Source organism: Beauveria bassiana (assembly GCF_000280675.1).
Source record: "Beauveria bassiana ARSEF 2860 unplaced genomic scaffold BBA_S00002, whole genome shotgun sequence".
In the NCBI taxonomy this organism is placed as follows: Eukaryota; Fungi; Ascomycota; class Sordariomycetes; order Hypocreales; family Cordycipitaceae; genus Beauveria; species Beauveria bassiana.
Window position 1 is genome coordinate 1,123,282 of NW_007930837.1, and position 19,915 is coordinate 1,143,196.

The 19,915-nt window shown below is 54.5% G+C and overlaps 5 protein-coding genes across 5 annotated transcripts; 3 read left to right on the forward strand and 2 right to left on the reverse strand.

The window, feature by feature from the left end:
* Positions 1-298: 298 nt before the first annotated feature.
* On the forward strand, positions 299-4,914 carry BBA_00987 (C2 domain-containing protein; the record flags this gene model as incomplete). The annotated part of the gene is made up of 3 exons (XM_008596084.1): positions 299-487; positions 566-875; positions 941-4,914. The coding sequence occupies 3 exons, from the start codon at positions 299-301 to the stop codon at positions 4,912-4,914; spliced, it is 4,473 nt and encodes a 1,490-aa protein (XP_008594306.1).
* Positions 4,915-5,734: 820 nt separating this feature from the next.
* BBA_00988 (proteasome component PRE2) lies at positions 5,735-6,667 on the forward strand (the record flags this gene model as incomplete). Its single annotated transcript, XM_008596085.1, has 2 exons — positions 5,735-5,872; positions 5,948-6,667. The coding sequence occupies 2 exons, from the start codon at positions 5,735-5,737 to the stop codon at positions 6,665-6,667; spliced, it is 858 nt and encodes a 285-aa protein (XP_008594307.1).
* Positions 6,668-7,035: 368 nt separating this feature from the next.
* On the reverse strand, positions 7,036-8,481 carry BBA_00989 (glycoprotease family protein; the record flags this gene model as incomplete). The annotated part of the gene is made up of 1 exon (XM_008596086.1): positions 7,036-8,481. The coding sequence occupies one exon, from the start codon at positions 8,479-8,481 to the stop codon at positions 7,036-7,038; it is 1,446 nt and encodes a 481-aa protein (XP_008594308.1).
* A 380-nt stretch (positions 8,482-8,861) lies between these two features.
* Positions 8,862-11,792, reverse strand: BBA_00990 (HLH transcription factor (Hpa3), putative; the record flags this gene model as incomplete). The annotated part of the gene is made up of 1 exon (XM_008596087.1): positions 8,862-11,792. The coding sequence occupies one exon, from the start codon at positions 11,790-11,792 to the stop codon at positions 8,862-8,864; it is 2,931 nt and encodes a 976-aa protein (XP_008594309.1).
* A 5,379-nt stretch (positions 11,793-17,171) lies between these two features.
* On the forward strand, positions 17,172-18,694 carry BBA_00991 (galactosyl transferase GMA12/MNN10 family protein; the record flags this gene model as incomplete). The annotated part of the gene is made up of 3 exons (XM_008596088.1): positions 17,172-17,622; positions 17,675-17,963; positions 18,025-18,694. The coding sequence occupies 3 exons, from the start codon at positions 17,172-17,174 to the stop codon at positions 18,692-18,694; spliced, it is 1,410 nt and encodes a 469-aa protein (XP_008594310.1).
* Between the last annotated feature and the right edge of the window lie 1,221 nt (positions 18,695-19,915).

The window sequence follows — 19,915 nt, forward strand, 5'->3', positions numbered from 1 at the left end:
CAGCGTCATTTTGTCACCTGCTTAGTGGGTTGCAAAGAACCGGAAATCGTCTTGTGGGCGCAGCTCCAGCTCCAGCCGTCCCATTGAGAGACAGACACTCCGCCGTCTCCTCCAAGTCTGCAGCTGCTCGCGACAGCTTTCAACACTCCTCCATCCTACAAACACCTGCTGCCGTGTTATCTTTTGGATGTCGCCTCGCCGACTGGCGCGCGCCAATTGATTATTTTGTTCACTCATTACACCTTTCCAGTGCAACCTCCACCTGCATCGCGCGTCACTCCCAGCCAGCTAGCTCCTCATGGCTGCCAACGATGCGCGCGACGCCAAGGTTGGCAACGCCGTTGCTGCCGCCCAGGACCCCGACAGCACCGTCACTGCCGACGATGCTCAGCGCCAGATGGTCGCCGAGTCTCGCAACGCTGGTATTCCTGCCTTCACATTTGATCCCGATGCCACGCCAGAACAGAAGCGAGCCCAAGCCAGAGCTGTATGTTCCGCCCTCCGACTGCCTGCCTATCCCGTTGCCTCGCCCCTCGCGTTTGCTAACTACCTCTGCTCTATCTAGGCAATTCCTCAAGAGCTGCGCCAGGCACGCCCCGAAAGATCTGTTGCCGTTGTAACTGACATTGACGACGGGACGGGCCCCGTCGAAGATTTGCCCGAGCCCTCCAAGCAAGGCGTCCTCGACGTCGCTAGAGACGCCGACGGCAAGCCAATCGGCGACGGTACTGACCCTGGCGCCAAAGAGCCTCCCTATTTGCGCACCGGATGGGCTCCCAAGATGGGCTGGCCCTCGGAACACACATTCGAGTCCGAAAGCTTGCTAGACCACGCTACCTGGCTCGAGTCCAGACTCCCCGACTCGCTCTACGGAGGTGAGATCTCGCACCCCACTAACAACCATGCGCTGGCCCATCATGCTGACTTGAGCCCTATCTAGATTGGTATCACAATACTGCCATTGTCATTGTCGCCTGCATTACCTCGTGGCTTATTGCTGTTCTCGGCGGCGGTCTTGGATGGGTCCTCATCATCATGGCCACTTGCGCCACCTACTACCGAACCTCTTTGCGCCGCGTCCGCCGCAACTTCCGCGACGACATTAGCCGTGAAATGGCCCTCAAGAAGCTCGAGACCGACAACGAATCTCTCGAGTGGATCAACTCCTTCATGGTCAAGTTCTGGCCCATCTACCAGCCCGTCCTCGCTCAGACCATCATCAACTCGGTCGACCAGGTTCTCAGCTCCTCTACCCCCGCTTTCCTCGATAGCCTCAAGCTCAAGACCTTCACCCTCGGCTCCAAGCCCCCGCGCATGGAACACGTCAAGACCTACCCCAGGACTGAAGATGACATAGTCATGATGGACTGGAAGTTCAGCTTCACCCCTAACGATAACGCCGATCTCACTTCCCGCCAGATCAAGAACAAGATCAATCCCAAGGTCGTTCTCGAAATTCGCATCGGAAAGGCCATGATTAGCAAGGGACTAGATGTTATCGTCGAGGACATGGCCTTTTCCGGCATAATGCGCCTCAAGATCAAGCTGCAGATTCCGTTCCCCCACGTCGACCGCGTCGAAATGTGTTTCCTTGGACGTCCCGAGATCGACTACGTCTGCAAGCCCCTTGGTGGTGAGACTTTTGGTTTCGATATCAACTTTATTCCCGGTCTCGAAAGCTTCATCCAAGAGCAGATCCACGGCACTCTAGGGCCCATGATGTATGCGCCCAAAGTCTTTCCTATTGAGATCGCCAAGATGCTCGCCGGCACTCCCGTTGATCAGGCCGTGGGTGTTCTGGCTCTCACCCTTCACGGCGCCCAGGGTCTCAAGAATACCGACAAGCTCGGTGGCACTGTCGATCCCTACGCCGTCATTACATTCAACCGCCGCCAAGAACTCGCCAGAACTAAGCACGTTCAGGACAATCCCAATCCTCGCTGGAATGAGACTCACTACCTCATCGTCACTTCCTTCTCCGACTCTCTCGATATCCAAGTCTTTGACAAGAACGAATTTCGCAAATCCAAGCAACTTGGTGTTGCTACCTTTGCCTTGGAAGACCTCGAAGAGCTCAACGTGCACGAGAACGAGCGTCTCGAAGTCCTCGCTGACGGCAAGGCCCGTGGTGTTGTCAGCTGCGACCTGCGCTTCTTCCCTGTTCTCGCCGAGAAGAAGCTCGAGGATGGCACAGTCGAACCCGCCCCCGAATCCAACCAGGGTATTCTCCGATTCACTGTCGAACAAGCCAAGGATCTTGATGGCACCAAGAGTCTTGTCGGCAGCCTGAACCCCTACGCCGATCTGCTGCTCAATGGCAAGCCTGTTCACCAGACCAAGAAGCTGAAGCGCACCAACAACCCCATCTGGGACAACGGCTCCAAGGAAATCCTCATCACTGATCGCAAGTCCGCCAAGCTGGGAGTCATTGTCAAGGATGACCGCGATCTCGCCGGCGACCAAGTTGTAGGCAAGTACCAGATTAAGCTCGATGAAATGCTCGACTGCATGGAACAGGGCAAGGAATGGTATAGCCTGGCCGGCGTACCTACTGGTCGCGTCAAGATGATGGCTCAGTGGCGGCCTGTAGCCATTTCTGGCGTTGCTGGAACCGGTGGCTACCAGACGCCCGTCGGTGTCATCCGCCTGCATTTCAAGCGTGCCACTGACTTGCGCAACTTTGAGGCCTTTGGCAAGTCTGACCCCTACGTTCGCGTTTTACTCTCCGGTATCGAAAAGGGTAAAACCGTCACCTTCAGAAACGACCTTAATCCTGAGTGGGACGAGGTTCTATACGTCCCTGTGCACTCCGAGCGCGAGAGGCTTACTCTCGAAGTTATGGATATGGAAAAGGTTGGTAAGGATAGAAGCTTGGGCCTGACTGAACTGGATGTTGGCGACTTTATGCAACTGAATGAGCTCGGCGAGCATCTTGTGCACGATAAGAAAGATGACCGCGAAGGTGCTCTGCGTCTCCATGGCAAGGGTGTCCCCAAGGGAACGCTTCACTACACGGCCGCTTTCTACCCCTGTCTCAACATTGCGGACCCTGAAGAGGAAGAAGAGGAAAAGGAGGCCGCTGAAAAGACCAATGGGGATGCCACCAAGGCCGCGGTCAAGGACGCCGCTGACAAGGCTGCCACTGCAGCTGGACACACCAAGGGCAAGCCAAGCGTTGACACAACCAAATCTGTCAAGTCCACCAATGGTGCCAGCTCGGAACATAGTGACGAAAAGGACACTGGTCCTCCCAAGATTCACATGAGCCCTGAACAATTGCTCAAAGAAGAGAGCGGTCTGCTCATTTTCCGTCTTCTTGATGCGGAAATGCCTGATGCTCCTAGCCATCTGGAGGTCTGGGTTGATGACTACATGTACCCTTCGTACATAACAAACAGCACCTCAACCAAGAGCTACAAGTTTGATGAGATCGGAGACTGTGTCATTCGTGAACTGGACTTTTCTCGCCTTACACTCAAGGCCAGAAAGAAGGGCGACGACAATGACCACGTTCTGGCGTATCTCGCTGGCAATACGCTGGATACATTGAAGCAGTGCCTCAACAACCCTACTATTCTCAAGCTAAAGTCCGAGGATGGCAAGACTGGCTCTGTCAAGGTCAGCCTCAAGTACATACCCATCAAGATGAAACTTGACCCCAGCGAGAGCATCAACAACATGGGTAACCTTCGCGTTGATATCTTGGATGGCGCTGACCTGCCGTCCGCCGATCGTAATGGCAAGAGTGATCCTTACTGTCGATTTGATCTCAACGGCCAGGATGTCTTCAAAACCAAGGTCATCAAGAAGACGCTCAACCCTACTTGGAACGAGTACTTTGAGGTGCCTGTTCCTTCGCGAACAGCTGCCAAGTTCAAATGTACTGTTTGGGATTATGATTTCGCTGACAAGCCTGATCTCCTCGGCACTACGGACATTGATTTAGCGCAGCTGGAGCCGTTCAAAGCCTACGAGTCTCAGTACCCTCTCGATGGCAAGTCCGGTAGCGTGCGAATTCGCCTGCTATTCCGGCCAGACTATGTCACCCGCCAGAGACAAGGTACCTCGTCATTTGCCGGCACGTTTGGGGCTCCCACTCGTATCGTTACTGGCGTTGCCGGTGCTCCAATCAAGGGTGGTGTGGCTGTTGCTGGAGTTGTTGGTCATGGTGTTGGCAAGGGTGCCTCATTTGTGCGCCGTGGTCTGTTCGGAAAGAAGGACAGCAACGGCACCGTAGTGGAGGTTGTCGAGCCAGCCGAGGCTGCCGATCTTGCTGCTGGCCAACCCGGTGGCGGCCTCAGGAAGGCACCTATGCTCGATACGGCCGGTCGCAGAGATCTGACGCCTACTCCTGGCGGCAACACATCGATACCTGTTCCTTCGATCGAGACACCCAGTCCCTCGCACAGGCGCACTCTTAGTATTGGTGCTGCTTCTATACAGAGCGGTATACCCGGCGGCGCGCCTAGCGGCAGCGCCGTCTTCACAGTCGTCAGTGCTTCTGGCTTTCCTAGCTCTACAGATCTCTACGTCGCTGTATCACAGGTCTCGCCAAAGGAGAAGACTGTAGGCAAGACTAAGCATTTCAAGTCTACTACTGGCGAATGGTCGATCGACGAGGACTTCAAGTTCAACTGCGCTGCTGATTCTCAGTTCAAGATCGAGGTCAAGGGCAATCACACCTTTGGCAGCGATGACGTCCTGGGAGACCACCCCTACTTTGTGGACGAGACTGGCGGCGGACCCAAGGAGCTTACCATTGGTGGCGGCATCGTTGTGATCAAAAGCACCTTCCAAGCCGCCGATACTGCTAGCATCAGAGACAGCCCGCGGGCATCGAGTATCCGCAGAAGCATGCTTTTGAAGCGAGGCGAGTCGTCGCGCATCAGCCGGGAAACTACACCGAACCCATGAGTGTTTTGTTATGGTGACGTGTAAGGGTGGGAGTTGGAGCGAGCGTGTTTCTTCTGCCTGGATAATCATTACAAGGGAAAAGGAATGGTGTGGGTGTGTAATTTTTAGTGTTGTCCTTTTTATATCAGTACATTAGAAATTTGCAAGAATGCTTTAGTCTGTCTTTTACGACTGTTGACGGTGACATGTACCTAAACCGTCCGCGTCCGGTATCGGAAGGCTTGCGCGACGACCTGGTAGGTAGTGGCTGGTTTTTACTGGGCTCAATTATTGCGGATTCAAGGCCCGGATCATATAATATAGTATTCTGAGGCTCTCTACTCCGTACCATCAAATACATTGGCCATGTGGTTTCTAGTGATGGAATCTGAACATGCTTGTTGGCTCCACTTGTTCCTGCATCTAGTTTCAGGCAGCAAGGCAGCAACCTCAGCTCCAGCAAGGCGCCCACGGTACGTACCACAGATTTGGTAAGCTTTTGCAGAGCTTCCAGCCAGCCAGGTTGCAGCTTGGTGACGCGCGAGCCGAGAGCTGCCTGAGCCTTTCGATCCTCTACTCTCATCTCCCGTCATCCCCCACGCCGCAGGCTCCCATCAATCGGAAGCATCATCACCCCTCCCGACGCTATTTCAATCCGCTGCATCAAAGCACAGCTTCTGCGGTGCAATTTCTTACTTTTCCAAACGACTCAGACGGCTCCGGACTGGCTGAGCCAGCAGACGCAGAGTGATCACACGGCTGTCTTGACTGGAAAGCTTACGCTCTTTGGGCGCATCGTTACACGACGAATCAAAGAAGAAGCGACAAGATATAGGAAAAAATGGACGCGCTCGTCTCGAGATATAGCCGGCCTGCCTATGCGCAGAACGAGTCCTTTGAGGATGAGACACAGGACCTCATGGCCATGGACCCTGCGGCCAATCTGTCGTTAAACTTTGCCATGCCACCCGTCGCTCATGTATGACCGTGATTGAGACCCTGCGAGAGAATCCTCTCGGAAATTCGAGCCGTAACGACTGACTTGCTTACTTAGCCCTCTGCCTGGCTCCGGGCCGCCACGGACGACCGATCCAACCCCAACTGCCCCATCAAGATTGCCCACGGCACCACGACGCTGGCGTTTCGCTTCCAGGGTGGCATCATCGTGGCGACGGACTCGCGCGCGACGGCCGGCAACTGGATCGCCTCGCAGACGGTCAAGAAGGTGATTGAGATTAACAGCGTGCTGCTGGGCACCATGGCCGGTGGCGCCGCCGACTGCCAGTACTGGCTGGCGTGGCTCGGCATGCAGTGCCGCCTCCACGAGCTCCGTCACAAGCGCCGCATCAGCGTCGCCGCCGCCTCCAAGATTCTCGCCAATCTCGTCTACAGCTACAAGGGCATGGGTCTCAGCATGGGCACCATGTGCGCCGGTGTCACCCCCGAGGAGGGCCCCGCCCTCTACTACGTCGACAATGACGGCACGCGCCTCGCCGGCAACCTGTTTTGCGTCGGCTCCGGTCAGACGTTTGCGTACGGCGTGCTCGACGCCGAGTACAACTATGACCTGAGCGACGAGGACGCCCTCGAGCTCGGCCGCCGCAGCATTCTCGCCGCTACCCACCGCGACGCCTACTCGGGCGGTTACATCAACCTCTACCACGTTAAACAGGAGGGGTGGGTCAAGCATGGGTTCAACGACACCAACCCCATCTTCTGGAAGACGAAGCTGGAAAAGGGCGAATTCTCCAACGTCACGAGCGAATTGGAGTAATGGGTCGACATGAGTGTATGATGTGAGGTGGAGAGGTAGATTAAGCTCATCATCTGGGGAGCGAAAGCAACACTGGTTTGGGTCTAAAGGTTCAAGACTCAACATGTTCCCCTGTAACTTGTACAGTACAAGAATACAAATTTCTTTTGGTCATGATGTATGCCTGGATAAACGTAAAGTTGTGTGTACCTAAATGTGTAAAACGCCGTTTTCCAACCCGTCTCGGTTTGCGCCATGCTATGTTAATGCTACAAATTTTCTGTACAAATTTTGTACACGTCTCGTCACCCCAGAATGCTATATATCGTACAAGGTATGCTCCGTCGCGGCAAACATGTAACAAACACTGCCTTTACCACAACTCATCCTCACTCACGCCGCAACCACCCGCCAACCTCCATAAGCCCGCCTGACACGCCGCTGCTGCTCTTCTCCGGCAGCCGGACGCCGGGATCCAGCGGCCACTTGGGCAGCGGCGTGACGTCGAGATGCGAGCACCAGCCGGCCTCGTACATTTCCATGCCTGCCCACGCAATCATGGCCGCGTTGTCGGTGCACAGCGCCGCCGGCGGCGCGATAATCTCGCGGATCCCGCCGCTGCCGCTATTGCTACTGTCAGAGAGCAGCCCCCGCGCCGCAAGCGTCGTTCGCAGCACGTGCATCAGAAACTTGTTGCACGCCACGCCGCCCGCGACGACCAGCGTCGTGGACGCGCGCGCCAGCGCCGCGCCGTCGTAGTCGGCGGTTGGGTCGAGCGCCAGGCACAGCCGGCTCGCGAGGTGGTCAAACGCGGCGCGTTGGGTGTGGCGCGCGAGAGCGCGCCGCTCAGCGTCATCCATGGCATCCCCGCGGGAGGCGGCGACGGCGTGGACAGTGCTGTGGATGGCGGAGAAGGAGTATGCAAGGCGGCGGGTGGTGCGCATCGGCGGCGGCACGCGCCACGTGTAGCCGGTATCAACGTCGGCGAGCTCGTCGGCTCGGGAGCGCGGCGGCATGTAAAAGGCGTAGGGGTTGTTGTCGCTGCTGCTGCTGCTGCTGTCGTCGAAGGGGGGCGGGTCGGGAAAGGCATAGGCCTCAAGATGGCGCCCGTACATGACATCGGGGCACGCAGCGAGGACCGAGGCCGGCAGGATGACGCGCGCCGTCTGGTCAAGGACGTTGCCGATCGCGGCGTCGGTCGTGGTGGCGAGTACGCGATGGTCCGTCAAGCCCACGGAGAGGACGAGCTGCGCGTGGCCGCCAGACACGAGGAACGTTAAAAACGGAAATTCAGGGGTCGACACACCCGACGCCGACGTCGACGCCGATGCGGGATCCTCGCCGGCCATGGGCATGCCCAGCGCGCGGACGAGCCGCGGCGTCAGCGCGTGCGCCTGCATGTGGTGCACGGCGACGAGCGGCACGCCCCACGCCAGCGCGAGGCCCTTGGCCGTAAAGAGCCCCGTCGCGAGGTTGGAGTGGATGCCGGGCCCGCGGGTAGCGGCGACGAAATCTGGGCGGCGGCGGCCGTGGCCGTCGTCGGGAAGGCGGGAGATGGCTTGCTGGACGAGCCCGGCGAGGGTGCGCTGATGGCTCTCAAGGGCCGCGGCTGGGCGGACGCCACGGTAGGCGCGCAGGTCGGCGCTCACGCGCTCGTTGAAGAGGAGACGCGTCGTCTGGGAGGGGTGACGGCGCTCGAGGACGGCGACGGCCGTGTCGTCGCACGAGGTCTCGATGGCGAGCGTCACGAGAGGGCGCCGCGCGACGGCGGTGGCGTAGAGGCAGGTCCACCGCGGGTGAGGGCCGGAGAGGGAAAAGAGCGCCCGGGGGCGCATCGTCGGGTGCATGAATTAAGGAGAGGAAAGAGGAGAGGGCAGTAAAGGCTGGTGATGGAAAGGAGAGAGGTTCATCGAGGGAATGAGGTTGTAACTTTTTAGTGGAGACGGTTTGGGGAACGGCAAAGACCACTTACACGGGAAGGAGGCGTCTGCAGCAGCAAGCAGATGGAGAATGGACCACTGAACAAAATGACATTCTTTCGAGTTTCAATCATGTTGAACAAAGTAATTCTACCTAACATAAACTTGAGAATGCAAATCTGTCAGGCTAGCTTCAGGTGCCTGCAACCGATATATCGTCATCCAAGTCCATTACTGCCATCCATCCTTCATGGCCTCTTTCACCTTTCCATCCCATCGTATGCATGTATATGAACCTAGACCCAATTCACCCACTCGCACTTGCAGCCACCCGTGCCGCCATCAAAGCCGCCATACTTTGCGTTTCCCGTGCCTCTTGGGTTGATCCAAGTGCCGCCCTCGCCCATCTTGTTCACCAGCAGCTTGGTACGGTCCATGGCGAGACGCTGCCTGTCGTCCATTGGCGTCTCCCACACCAGCTTCTTCTTTGGGTTGCCGCCGTGGGTGTCCAGCGTGATTGTGACCGGCCACGGCATGGTGCCGGGGCGGCGCAAGGCCGCCACGCCGCCGATACCCGCAGAGCCGTCCGGTTGGACGAGCCTAGACGTGTTGATCGCCAGCTTGCGAGTCCAGATGCGCACCAGCATGCGCGTCTCGCCCCATGTCGCCAGAAAGCCCGCCTCCGACTTGCGACACCCGCCATCCTCGTCCAGCGGCACGTTAGTGTCTTCGGTGCTGTTGGCCGTGACGGACTTGAGGAATATGGTGCGCCGAAAGTGCGTGTAGAAGCCGTAGTGCTCGGTGTCGAGGCCACGATCGTACAAGCGCACCGGCTGCTGCACTGGGTTCGGAAGCATGACGGCTGGGGCGGGAGTGCCGTCGGACGTCAGGTCAGGACGAGGCAGAATGTCGGCAAGGCTGACATTGCCGACGGTGGTGCTGCTGTCGCGCCTGTGGAGTGATGGGCTTTCCACCGTGTCATTCATGGATTTGAGTATGCTTATGTAGAAAGGAGCTGGTTCGCCGGCCTTTTCATTTGAAACAATGCCATCCGTCGTCTCCCCCATAAACCACATGTCCGTGAACTTGGGTGCTGAAGGGTTCGGCTCAAAGTCAGAACTAGCCCTGGCTTGGACCAGTGCACGAGCGCTTGCGACAAAGCCCGTGGTTCTTTTCGAGACGGAAACGGGTGCGTCTCCATTGGGGACCTTCCATGACTGCCTTGTGCTGTTGTCCCACTGGATTTGCATAATCACAGTCGGCTGGTTGGGCTTGTATGGCTCAACAGACTTTTGATCGTCCTTTGGTAGCGAGCAGCTCCACAGGGTTGTGGGCTCCGTGCAAACACTCTTGGCTGCAATGTTGTCCCCTCCGGCTACAGTCAGGACGCCAGTCGGCATAGGTGGGAAGTCTGTCAAGTTGACCCATATGGAGGGCATCTCATGCTTGCCATGAGGTCTTGTAAGAACCACGGACAGCACAATGATTAGAATAAGCAGCGCAATAATAGTGGACCAGATGCCACAACAGATGCGGCGCTTTTTGCGGCCTTCTCTTCCAGTGCGGCCATAGCACCCACCGGCCGGAATGCAGCCCCGTCCGCGCCAACAGCCGCCAGCACGGCGAGCAACCATGTCCTCTTTCTCGTGGCGACGCCTGGTTCTCTCGACACGGTTCTGCGGTCCCGTCGCATCAATTACATGGGCTGGTGGCAAATAGGTGCCTATCGGGCGAGCAGGAAGATGCGCCTGAGATGCGGGTGTGGCGCTTCTTAATGGAGAGTGTCCCAGATCGACCATTTGCGTAGCACCTTGTGAGGTCATGGTCGCTGCCAACCCGGGCGATATCGGGTTTGGAGACGGGGGAAATTGAGCGTGCAAAGGGTGTCCGGCAGGGAACACAGCTCTATAACGAACAGGGCCATTCTCGGGCCGTTTCGGGGGAGAATACGGAGGTGGGTGATCCGCCACGGTCTCTTCATCAGTCATCATGATCCCGTGCTTCCTGTCGCGCTGTGATTCAGATAAGTGTTGTGCGACTCGAGAGTTTGAGGTTTGCGACACCCCAGCCAAGGAATCTGACGACGGGGTCCGCCGCGGAGTGGGAATGCGAACAATAGGTGGCTTGGAAACGCTCGACGGGCAGACAGCCTGCGCCTCGGGGTAAGCTTCTGGTCGGATCTCGAGGGGCGATGGTCCGGCTCGAGAACCATTGAAGGACCGACTGCTAAAGCTCATTCGCTTTTCGGTGAACGGTGTTACGACATGATCCCACCAGCCTCGCGATGGTGAATCGACTCTCTCTGGGGAGAGCTGTTGCTTCTTTCCTGCTACCATTTTTCGCGGACTGGTACCATCTTCTTCGAATAGAGTGCAGGGGGTGTTGGCATCGTCATCCTCTGCACCACGTCCGAGTTCTAGGCTGATGAGTCTGTTGTTGGCCCTGTATTTCTGGGGAAGACACGGTACAGGAGGCATATCCGTCAGTATTGGAGGTTCGGATGATGGCGCTTGGGAATATACACTTGATGGGGGCCGGGGCTTAGCAAACGGAAGAACCGTTTCTGGAGTGTCGGGTGACCAGAAGGACGTTGGCTGGGATTCGAGGTGAAGCCCGAAGTCGAGGCCGCCTTTATTCATGCTACCACCATACGGATTGCTTCCATTCGATTTGGCTTGGTTCGGGGCCTGGTCATGAGATGAAGCATTGCTCGGTGGTACCGAAATGCCGATCATGATAGGGCGATCATCTGGAGACAGACCGTGCTGATCGATCTGCGGAGAGGAAGAAGTGCTCTGTCCATTATTGCCCTTTATCCAGTCCCAGTTTCCGACGGGCGCGGTATTGGCATCGCCTTCAAGTGCGCGAAGCGCAGCGGAATCGACAAATTTGGTTGCGTTTCGGTCGGGTTGTTTCGTCTCACGACCAAAGGCCGCCATATCCGTGACGACACTGATGCCAGCCTTGGCGTTCTGGGCCTTTTGCCTGTGTCGTGATTTGGGGCGCTTAATTTTGACGGTTGAATATCGAGAGACTCGTACTGATAGGTTCTTGGGTGGTCGATGATACTGGGACGGCGGCTTGGGGGGCGGCTGATGATGCACAAGAACATGCTCGTCATTATCGCTAGGTGCGACGCTGGCATCCTCCCATTCTTCCCAATCATCGACACTTGGTTGAGGAAGTGGAGCAAGATGCCCGTTTTTCTGGTAAGACTTTAAGCTCATGGGAGCTTTTGTAGTATTGGGATGAACGTATAGTTGCTGATGTCCGTTTGTAAGTCGTTGTGTGAGATTGTTGAGGGAGCTGGATCGTAGCGGTGAATGAGAATGCAACTGTTCTGGGTCTCTTGAAGATGTAAGAGTAAAGTGCTGGATTGTGTTGAGAGAATTTGCAGCTTGGTAGCAGTTGGGCGCGTAGATGATCAAAGGGCAAAGGAAGGACGTTGAAGCAACCGACAAGAGAGAGAGTGACGAACAGGAAACGACAGCCAAAGATGCACAAAGAGCGTACGCGTCTCAAACACGGACGTTGAAGAAGCCAGAAGAGGATGAAACACTGGTCGGGGGCGGAAGAGGGAAAACAATTACGAACATCACACGACAACATGTGAGCATCAAGTGGCAGCAAGCCGTGGGGCGTGGAGCAGCACGAAGCAGCCCGCGCCGTCTGGTAGCGGCCCGGGCTGCATGGCTGGGCATACAATCATTGCTAAATAAAGGGACAAGGCCTCTCTCCTGTGGTATCGGCAAGTTTAGAGTGACGATGAATGGGTGACCGGCAGTCGTAGGTGGAGATTCGCAGAGAGTTAAGCGCCGAGCTTTTACGTCGACCATGGTTGGTGTTGTGGATGATTTCATTGGTGATTGCTAGCCGCCCAGGGTTGGTGTTGGTTCAAGATGATTGGTTGTTGAGCAGCCAGTTGGGGTCGCCAGGGCGCAGGCGTGATTCTGCTACCCTGAAGGAAGCTCTGCAATCGCATTTGACGCTCCACGGTGCGTGGAATCCTAATTAGAGTGCTCCTTTATACTCAAAGGATTCGCTATAAGTACGATTGATTTTTCGGACAATTCTTGGCAGTATGGTGCTGCCTCAACGGAGGACTCGAGCATAACAGTGGTTACGCCAACACATGTACAGAACTTTTGTCTCCCCACTGTGCCCCAGGCCTGCATACAGCAAGTTCCGATACTCTCTACATAGCCAACTACATATGCATGTTCACATGCAATGCGGGCGACTACACGGCCGAACTGAAGCGAATTGCTAGTTATCAGGCATATGTGCACCTGCAGCAACAAGCCATGCCAGCCCGTGTATGCATGTACTCGTACATGAAAATGTACTCGTACATGAAAGAGATAGACGGCCAATCGCCCTACATCCCTAGCAATATCAGAATACAGGAGAGGAGACCAGTGGCATGTCAGCCCCACGATATGAAAAAAGTACGGGGATACAGCGAACAGTATACAGCGAAAACACATTCCTGCTGGATAGGCCGAGCCAGTTAGTTGGCCGGCTATGATGCAGCTCAGCGTGCGCCATGGAGCGAGAATAGTACGATGAGGACAAATACAAAGAGACCGGTTGTGTTGCTTTTTCCGGGACGACATCAGGAGGGACGAATAAGCTCAAGTGGCCAAGCATGCAGAATTCGACAATACAGACCGACAAAAAGCGGCGATGCAAGCCTGCCAACAATAGTTAGAGGACGAGCACCGAAGCATGGGCGGCATGACAGGCCGAAAGTCGCGCCATATTAGTTCACATCGACTACAACAATTTAACGCTGCAAGGGGTGTGCAAGACGCGTCAAGCGAAAGCTTCAGGACGTCTCTGCAACAAAGGCAAGAATTCGACAAAAAACTGCAACGTGTGGCGGGAGATTTAAACTTTCTGCCACGGTCTCGGTTCCAAGCCACGCCGCCCAAGAATCCCGGTGCAAGGGAGATTGAGTTGATGAGGAATCAGCATTGACGAGGCACAAGCCGCACAACACCCTATCTTTGTGATGGAGTATTGGATCTACTCTTATGAAGTACGTATTTACAGCCTAAAAGCCTAACAAGGCACTGGAATGAATGTGTCCAGCGAACCAGAGGCGCGCACACCATATTTTGAGTGGTCAGCGATAACAAACCATGCCCACCTAATAATAACACCGGAGATGAGATGATGTGCAGTCTGCGGCTGGTTTTGGGTCCCTCCGTCGACTGGACCTGGATTGTGGGGTGAGCTGTTTTTGTTCTCTTTGTCTTTCTTTCTCAAGCCGCAACAATGTCTGCTGCACATTGTCTTGACAAAGTCTGGAGTCTAGACACTGTCACACTGGACAGTCATATCTAAACAATTTTTTGCTTGTCGTTTGGGCTGATGCAGAATTTCATGCAGCTTTGCGCCTGTTTTTGCTGGAAAATTGTCATTTTGCATAAACATGAGCACACAATGGTAAAATAACTTCTCTACCAAAATCTGCGCAGAAGGGCAAATAGCAGAGGACGAGCGGAAGCGGCTGGCGTTGCAAATTGCCAAGACGCCATTCGCACTATTGTGAAAAGGGACCGAGGGCGGCTCCAGCCTGTCCAATTAGGTGTTTACATGCCGTGCTCGTTCGCTGTAGAGAGGGAAAAGGGTGACAGAATGATGATAAAGGGGCGGTTCCAAGATTAATATATTATTTTAGGGTCGTCTGCATCTCATCGGCGGATTGCACTGCAGATGGAACGGGCGCCACCGAGGGTAATATAACCAGTAATGCGGCGCGCTCTAGCCACACCGTCAGGTTGGTGCCAGCCGGGCTTGAGAGTCGAAACACGACCTTGCTTCGAAGCACGTTGCGATGCAAGTCTCTGGCTCATCTGGTCCTGTACCAGCAAGGTTGGGCGTCGTGTCTTGGAGTTTATTAGCCACGGATGGCTGAGTCTCCGCGAGCCTGCTTCCGGCTCAAGGACAGCCGAATTATTGGCAGCATCCCTCTGAGATAACGGCAAGCCCTGAGGGGAAACTTGACATGGACATCAATATGTCCCCCTTGCCAATTGCTTGCATTGATGTGAGAATGGTGCATCGGCTAGCTGAATTTTGGTGGGGTTCAGAGACTCGGATATGGCGAGGCTAGCAGCTGCATTGTAAGATGCCGTGGCCCGTTGCAGACGCCTCTTTTCCTGTTGGTCCATAGAATTGTTGATGCTATCGAAAATTTTGTACGCGGCTCCTTTGGATAGGGGGGCGGCGGAAGCAGAACCCATGTTCGAGGGTACGCCAGGTACGGTGAGATGAATGAATCACGAGGGGGAGGTAGGGGATGTGGTCGGTGCCGGGGCCGTGGTACGAGTATAAGCGAGAGCTCAAATGGTTGACTATTCATCAATCATGCCAGTAGCCTAGATTGGTAGTTGATGTGCTGATATTGGCCCTTTGAAATCTGCACTGATAATACTGCACGAGCAGTTGGTGATTTGGTGTTGTAAGTGGTGGCCATGACGGATACAAGCGCGGGCAACCAGAAAGAAGTGCTGGACCATTGTTTGACCGAGCCTTTTCTTTCCCCTTCGTGTATTCCTCTTTTCATTTATTGTTTGCATTCGTTGGCTGGTCCATATTTTTTACTGATACATTCTTTGTGACGAGGCTGTCTCAACTTGCTCGCCCATTCATTGTTTCCACTCGACGCAGCCGAAAGCCTGTAACGAGCGCATTGTCGAGTTGATCAAACGTCTTAAAAAAGACTGCATGAAATCGTCGACAAGTTGAAAGAGCTACTGCGCTGCAAGAGACGCCAAATCATTGCCAGGGCTGGCAGCCAAGGTCGCCTGCCAAAGGCGTCATTGCTGGTCACGTCACATTGCAGGCCGCATCTCGGCATGTTTCGAAAAGGATCGACGACGATACGAACGGGGTGCAACCAGACGACTTGCGCCATTACATCTGGAGAGGCAGAGTGCTGTGCATCGTCTGACCTCTTTTTGCGCATGCGCTAACTGCGTGGAGGGAGGGGTGTCGGCACCAGTTGGCCGCATTCATCATACGAGTCCTTAACTCCTGGGCCTCCGAAAAAGGTCATATTTGACGGCGGTACACGAGGTGGCTTGGCCATGAGGTAGCTGGTGGAAGAGGCTGATGAAGGATAGAGGAGTAACTAATGCCAAAGCATGGTTTGATTGTCGATTTTTTTTTCTGTTTGTGCCAAGTGTCTCTTTCCATCGTCAAGGGTGCGAAGCACACCAGCAGTGTTGGGTACATTGGTTGATTGACCTGGCAAAACACAACCACATATTGGCTAAGATAATCTACAAAAAAAAAGTGGAAGAATTCTTGCTGCTATTCTTAATTTACAGCATTTTTAAAAGTATGTATCCTTACCTTATTTTTGCCCGAAAAGAGCGAATCCAAGTCGACCATATTTTTGTCACTCGCTTGGCCCCCAAACAGGTTAGGTAGGTACACCACTGTAGGTTCCAGGCCGTGCAGGCTTCCAGCACAGAAACAAAAGAGGGTCCAGCTATTGGCACCTATTAAGTGGACCCACCCATCTTGCCATCTTGCCATCTTGCCATCTTGCCGTTTTCTGCACGCAAAAACTTATTTATTACGGATACAGCGCCTGGACCCCTGAAGCAGCCTCTGCATCCCTTTGGTTGCTTCACTGACTTGTTATAGGGAACCACGTACTAGAATGTATTTGAATAGGCAATACCTGATAATAAAACTCTGATTATAATAACCAGTTATCTTTTTTTCCTGCATTTCCCAAGCCAGCAAGTAACAAATAGTGCCCATCTATCCGTAAATACTTACATTATTGCCCAGACTGCCCAGGCCAGGTGGGTGTTTTTTTCCCCTCAGGCGGCTCCCTTAGCCGTCCCACTGCCCACCAGCAGTGGCACACACCCTTTTTGCTCACCAGCTGCCAGCCTCTTTTTCTGTTTTGCCCGTTCTTTATCTGCCTGCGACCTTACTTTCTTCTTCCTCGCGATCTCCCCCCCCCTCCCTAATTGCTTCCGACGACATACATCCCGTGCTTTGCTCCCTCAAGCCGTCACCCTGGCTTCTTCAAAGCTTTCCGCCGGCTCTTCGAGCTCCTACAGCGACCGGCCGGCTCACTCTCACCACCGGCGACGCTCCTCCGCCGGCCCTTCTCCTCTCAACGACAACCGCTCCGCCAACCTGCTCGAGATACATCCGCGACAGGCAAACGAGGCTTCCCTGCCCACCATCGTCGGTATGTATCAGACTCGTTATATGATACCTCCCCCCCTCCTCTCCCGATCCAGCCCTTCTTTTTCGCATAATATTCTGCCCTGTCTTGTGTGGTCCTGCAAGCATCTGTGCCACTGCGCACAGCACTTCTCCCAACCGTTCGCAGCGCATCCACCCCCCGACACAGTCCAGCAAAGTTGCTCCCTGCGCCGCGCGCCGCGCCGCATCCTCCCTCCCCCCAGCTATTCAACTCGCTCGGTTTTGCTTGCTGCCATTGCTTGTTTTTCTTGTTTGTGCCTGTCGCCGTGTTCTCTTCAAGCGAGTCAAAATTATCACGGTCCTACTTGACGTGCCCTGACAGCCTTCGTCCACCTGTCCACAACCTTGTGCCACCCAAACTCCCCATGACACTCGTCGCTAATCTTGTCTGTGTTACTCGCGATGAAGGAACCCCCTCGACGAATACTCCCATGTCCCTCTCTCGAAGCCCTTCTCCAGTCCCGGCCGGCGGTTGGTCAAGCCCTGGCCTCAACATTAATAGCGGTCGCTCCAGTCCTGCCAGCAGCCACAGTGTCCGTCCCGTCGCCTGGGAGTCAAAGATGCGAAACGGCCACCCGTCCTTTTCCAGCCAGCATCAGGGTTTCTTCAGCCGCCACATGCGCCGCATTTCGAGCAGTCTCCCCCGATTTACCGAAGACGAAAAGGAAAAGCTCATGCCATCCAATTTCTACATGGACAAGGTGCCCCTCGTCGGAAGGATAAAGCTCATCTTCGGCCGCATGGGTCGCAAGCTAAAGCTTCGTTTGCTGATTGCCTTGTTCCTTTTGTTTTGCATCTGGGTCTTCTACAACTCGCGTACGTTTCCCTCTGGTTATCTTTGCCCATCCTCATCCTGACCTGATTGCAGCTCTTATCTACTGGTACCGTAGAGCCGCCTGGGGCGGCGGCGGCTCCAAGTTTGTCGTTGTCCTCGCCGCCAATGTCGGTGGCGGTGTCATGGAGTGGAAGGGAGCTCGTGAATGGGCCATTGAACGAGACAGCATACGAAACAAGCGCAAATATGTCGCCCGCTGGGGCTACGATCTCGAGATTGTGGACATGAGCACTAAGAAGCGATATGCACACGAATGGAGAGAAAGCTGGGAAAAGGTCGACTTTTTGCGCAACGCCATGCGTAAATACCCTGATGCTGAGTGGTATGTCAATAAGCGTCTCCCCCCGACACGGCCCGCGCAGCTTCTAATACATGGTTGACAGGTTTTGGTGGCTCGATCTTAACACGATTGTCATGGAGCCCTCGTACTCGCTGCAGGACCACATTTTCAATAGCCTCGATAAGAAAACGTACCGCGACATCAACGACTACAACCCTCTTAACATTACTCACCCCTTTACCGAGCCATATCTCGAGCCAGAATCCCGCAGCCCCGTTGGCGATGGAAACCCCAACTCTGTCAATCTGTTGCTCTCGCAAGATTGCTCTGGCTTCAACTTGGGCTCCTTTTTCGTTCGCCGCAGCGCCTGGACCGAGCGTCTGTTGGATATTTGGTGGGATCCCGTGGCATATGAGCAAAAGCATATGGCCTGGGAGCACAAGGAGCAGGACGCCCTCGAGACCATGTACGAGAGCCATCCTTGGGTCCGCCAGCACACTGGCTTCCTGCCACAGCGCATGATTAACAGCTTTCCTCCTGCGGCTTGCGGTGACGGCACTGGTAACAACCACACCCGCTTCCACTACCACGAGAAGGATCGCGACTTCATGGTTAACATGGCTGGCTGCGAATGGGGCCGTGACTGCTGGGGTGAAATGTACCACTATCGCCAGTTCAGCTACTGGCTCAACCGCAACCCTTGGGAGCGTTTCAAAGAGGACTTTATTGCCGTCATTTGGTACCATCTTACCGGCAAGCACGTTCGCCTATAAACGAAACATGCGAACTCCGGACACCAATCGACCAATACCACGCAAAAGATGCAGACTACCTACACGCGATATTGGGCCGATTTTATTTCGATTCCACTGCACATATATATTTATTACATTTATCTTCGCTTGGACTGCAAGGCATCTGGTCCTATGATGCGGCTCTGGATCAGTTGAAAAGTGCAGTGCTTATAGAAGAGGGGAAAGGATTTGGCGTTTTTTATGCCCACTGTTGGCACCAAACGTTGGAAGCGAATTGATGGGCACCTATAACCCCACGGGACGACTTGCAACGAGACGATCTGTCAACACCTGCTGCAGGCCCTTTGACCAGCTTGACGACGTAACGCCCAACGGATGGCTCGGATAACTTGATTTACAGAGGGACAAAAGGGGGACGTTGCTGTGTGCAAGGTAGTGTACCAATACGCAGCTCGCCGTCTTCATCGCTACGAAATCGAAGAAGAAAACCGGCGATGCCTTTGAAATGCAATGGGGGGAACTCTGCTTTGAAAGAGGCGAATCATGATGCATGGAGAATGGCGACTGCTCCCTGTTTTCATTACTTTTTTTTCTTGTTGGGAGTAGAACTGAGCCGCTCTATGTCGGCGTTGTGCATTTTTTTTTAAACTTGCCTCGTCTTTTTCTTTTTCTTTTCTACGCTTTCGTTTCTCCCTTTTACTCTATATTCTCTTCTTCGACTGCATGAAGCATCGGCTCCTCTCCTTTCTGTGGAGAAGAGAGAGAGGAGCGGGAAGCGCATGCCTCGATTTAACCCAACTCTTGATTTTCTTCTTTTTCATTTCTTCAAGAGTGGTAATCTTTTTTTTTTCTCTTTACTTTGTATGATTGGGTATATTTATAGATTTTGATGAAACGGGAGCAGACATGTATAAAATGTAGGAGAAAAAAAACGCACATAATGGCTAAAAAGACATTTCTCCATTACGGAAGCTGCTCGATGGAGTCCAATATATGTGACGACAACTTGTGAATATGGCTTGTGAAGAGAAGGTCACTCACACAGTATAGATCTGAGACTTGAATATAGAGTCGAGTCTGACTTGTGCAAGTCGTGTGTATGCTTGTGGCCAGCTGCAAGCCATGTGTCTAGGCTTGATGCATGACATGTCCTGTACCATGGCCCGAAGAGATCTGGAGGTCTGCTCTGGCTCTCGAATTTGGGGTTAGGGTCTCGGACAGCAGCAGTCACGGCGGCAG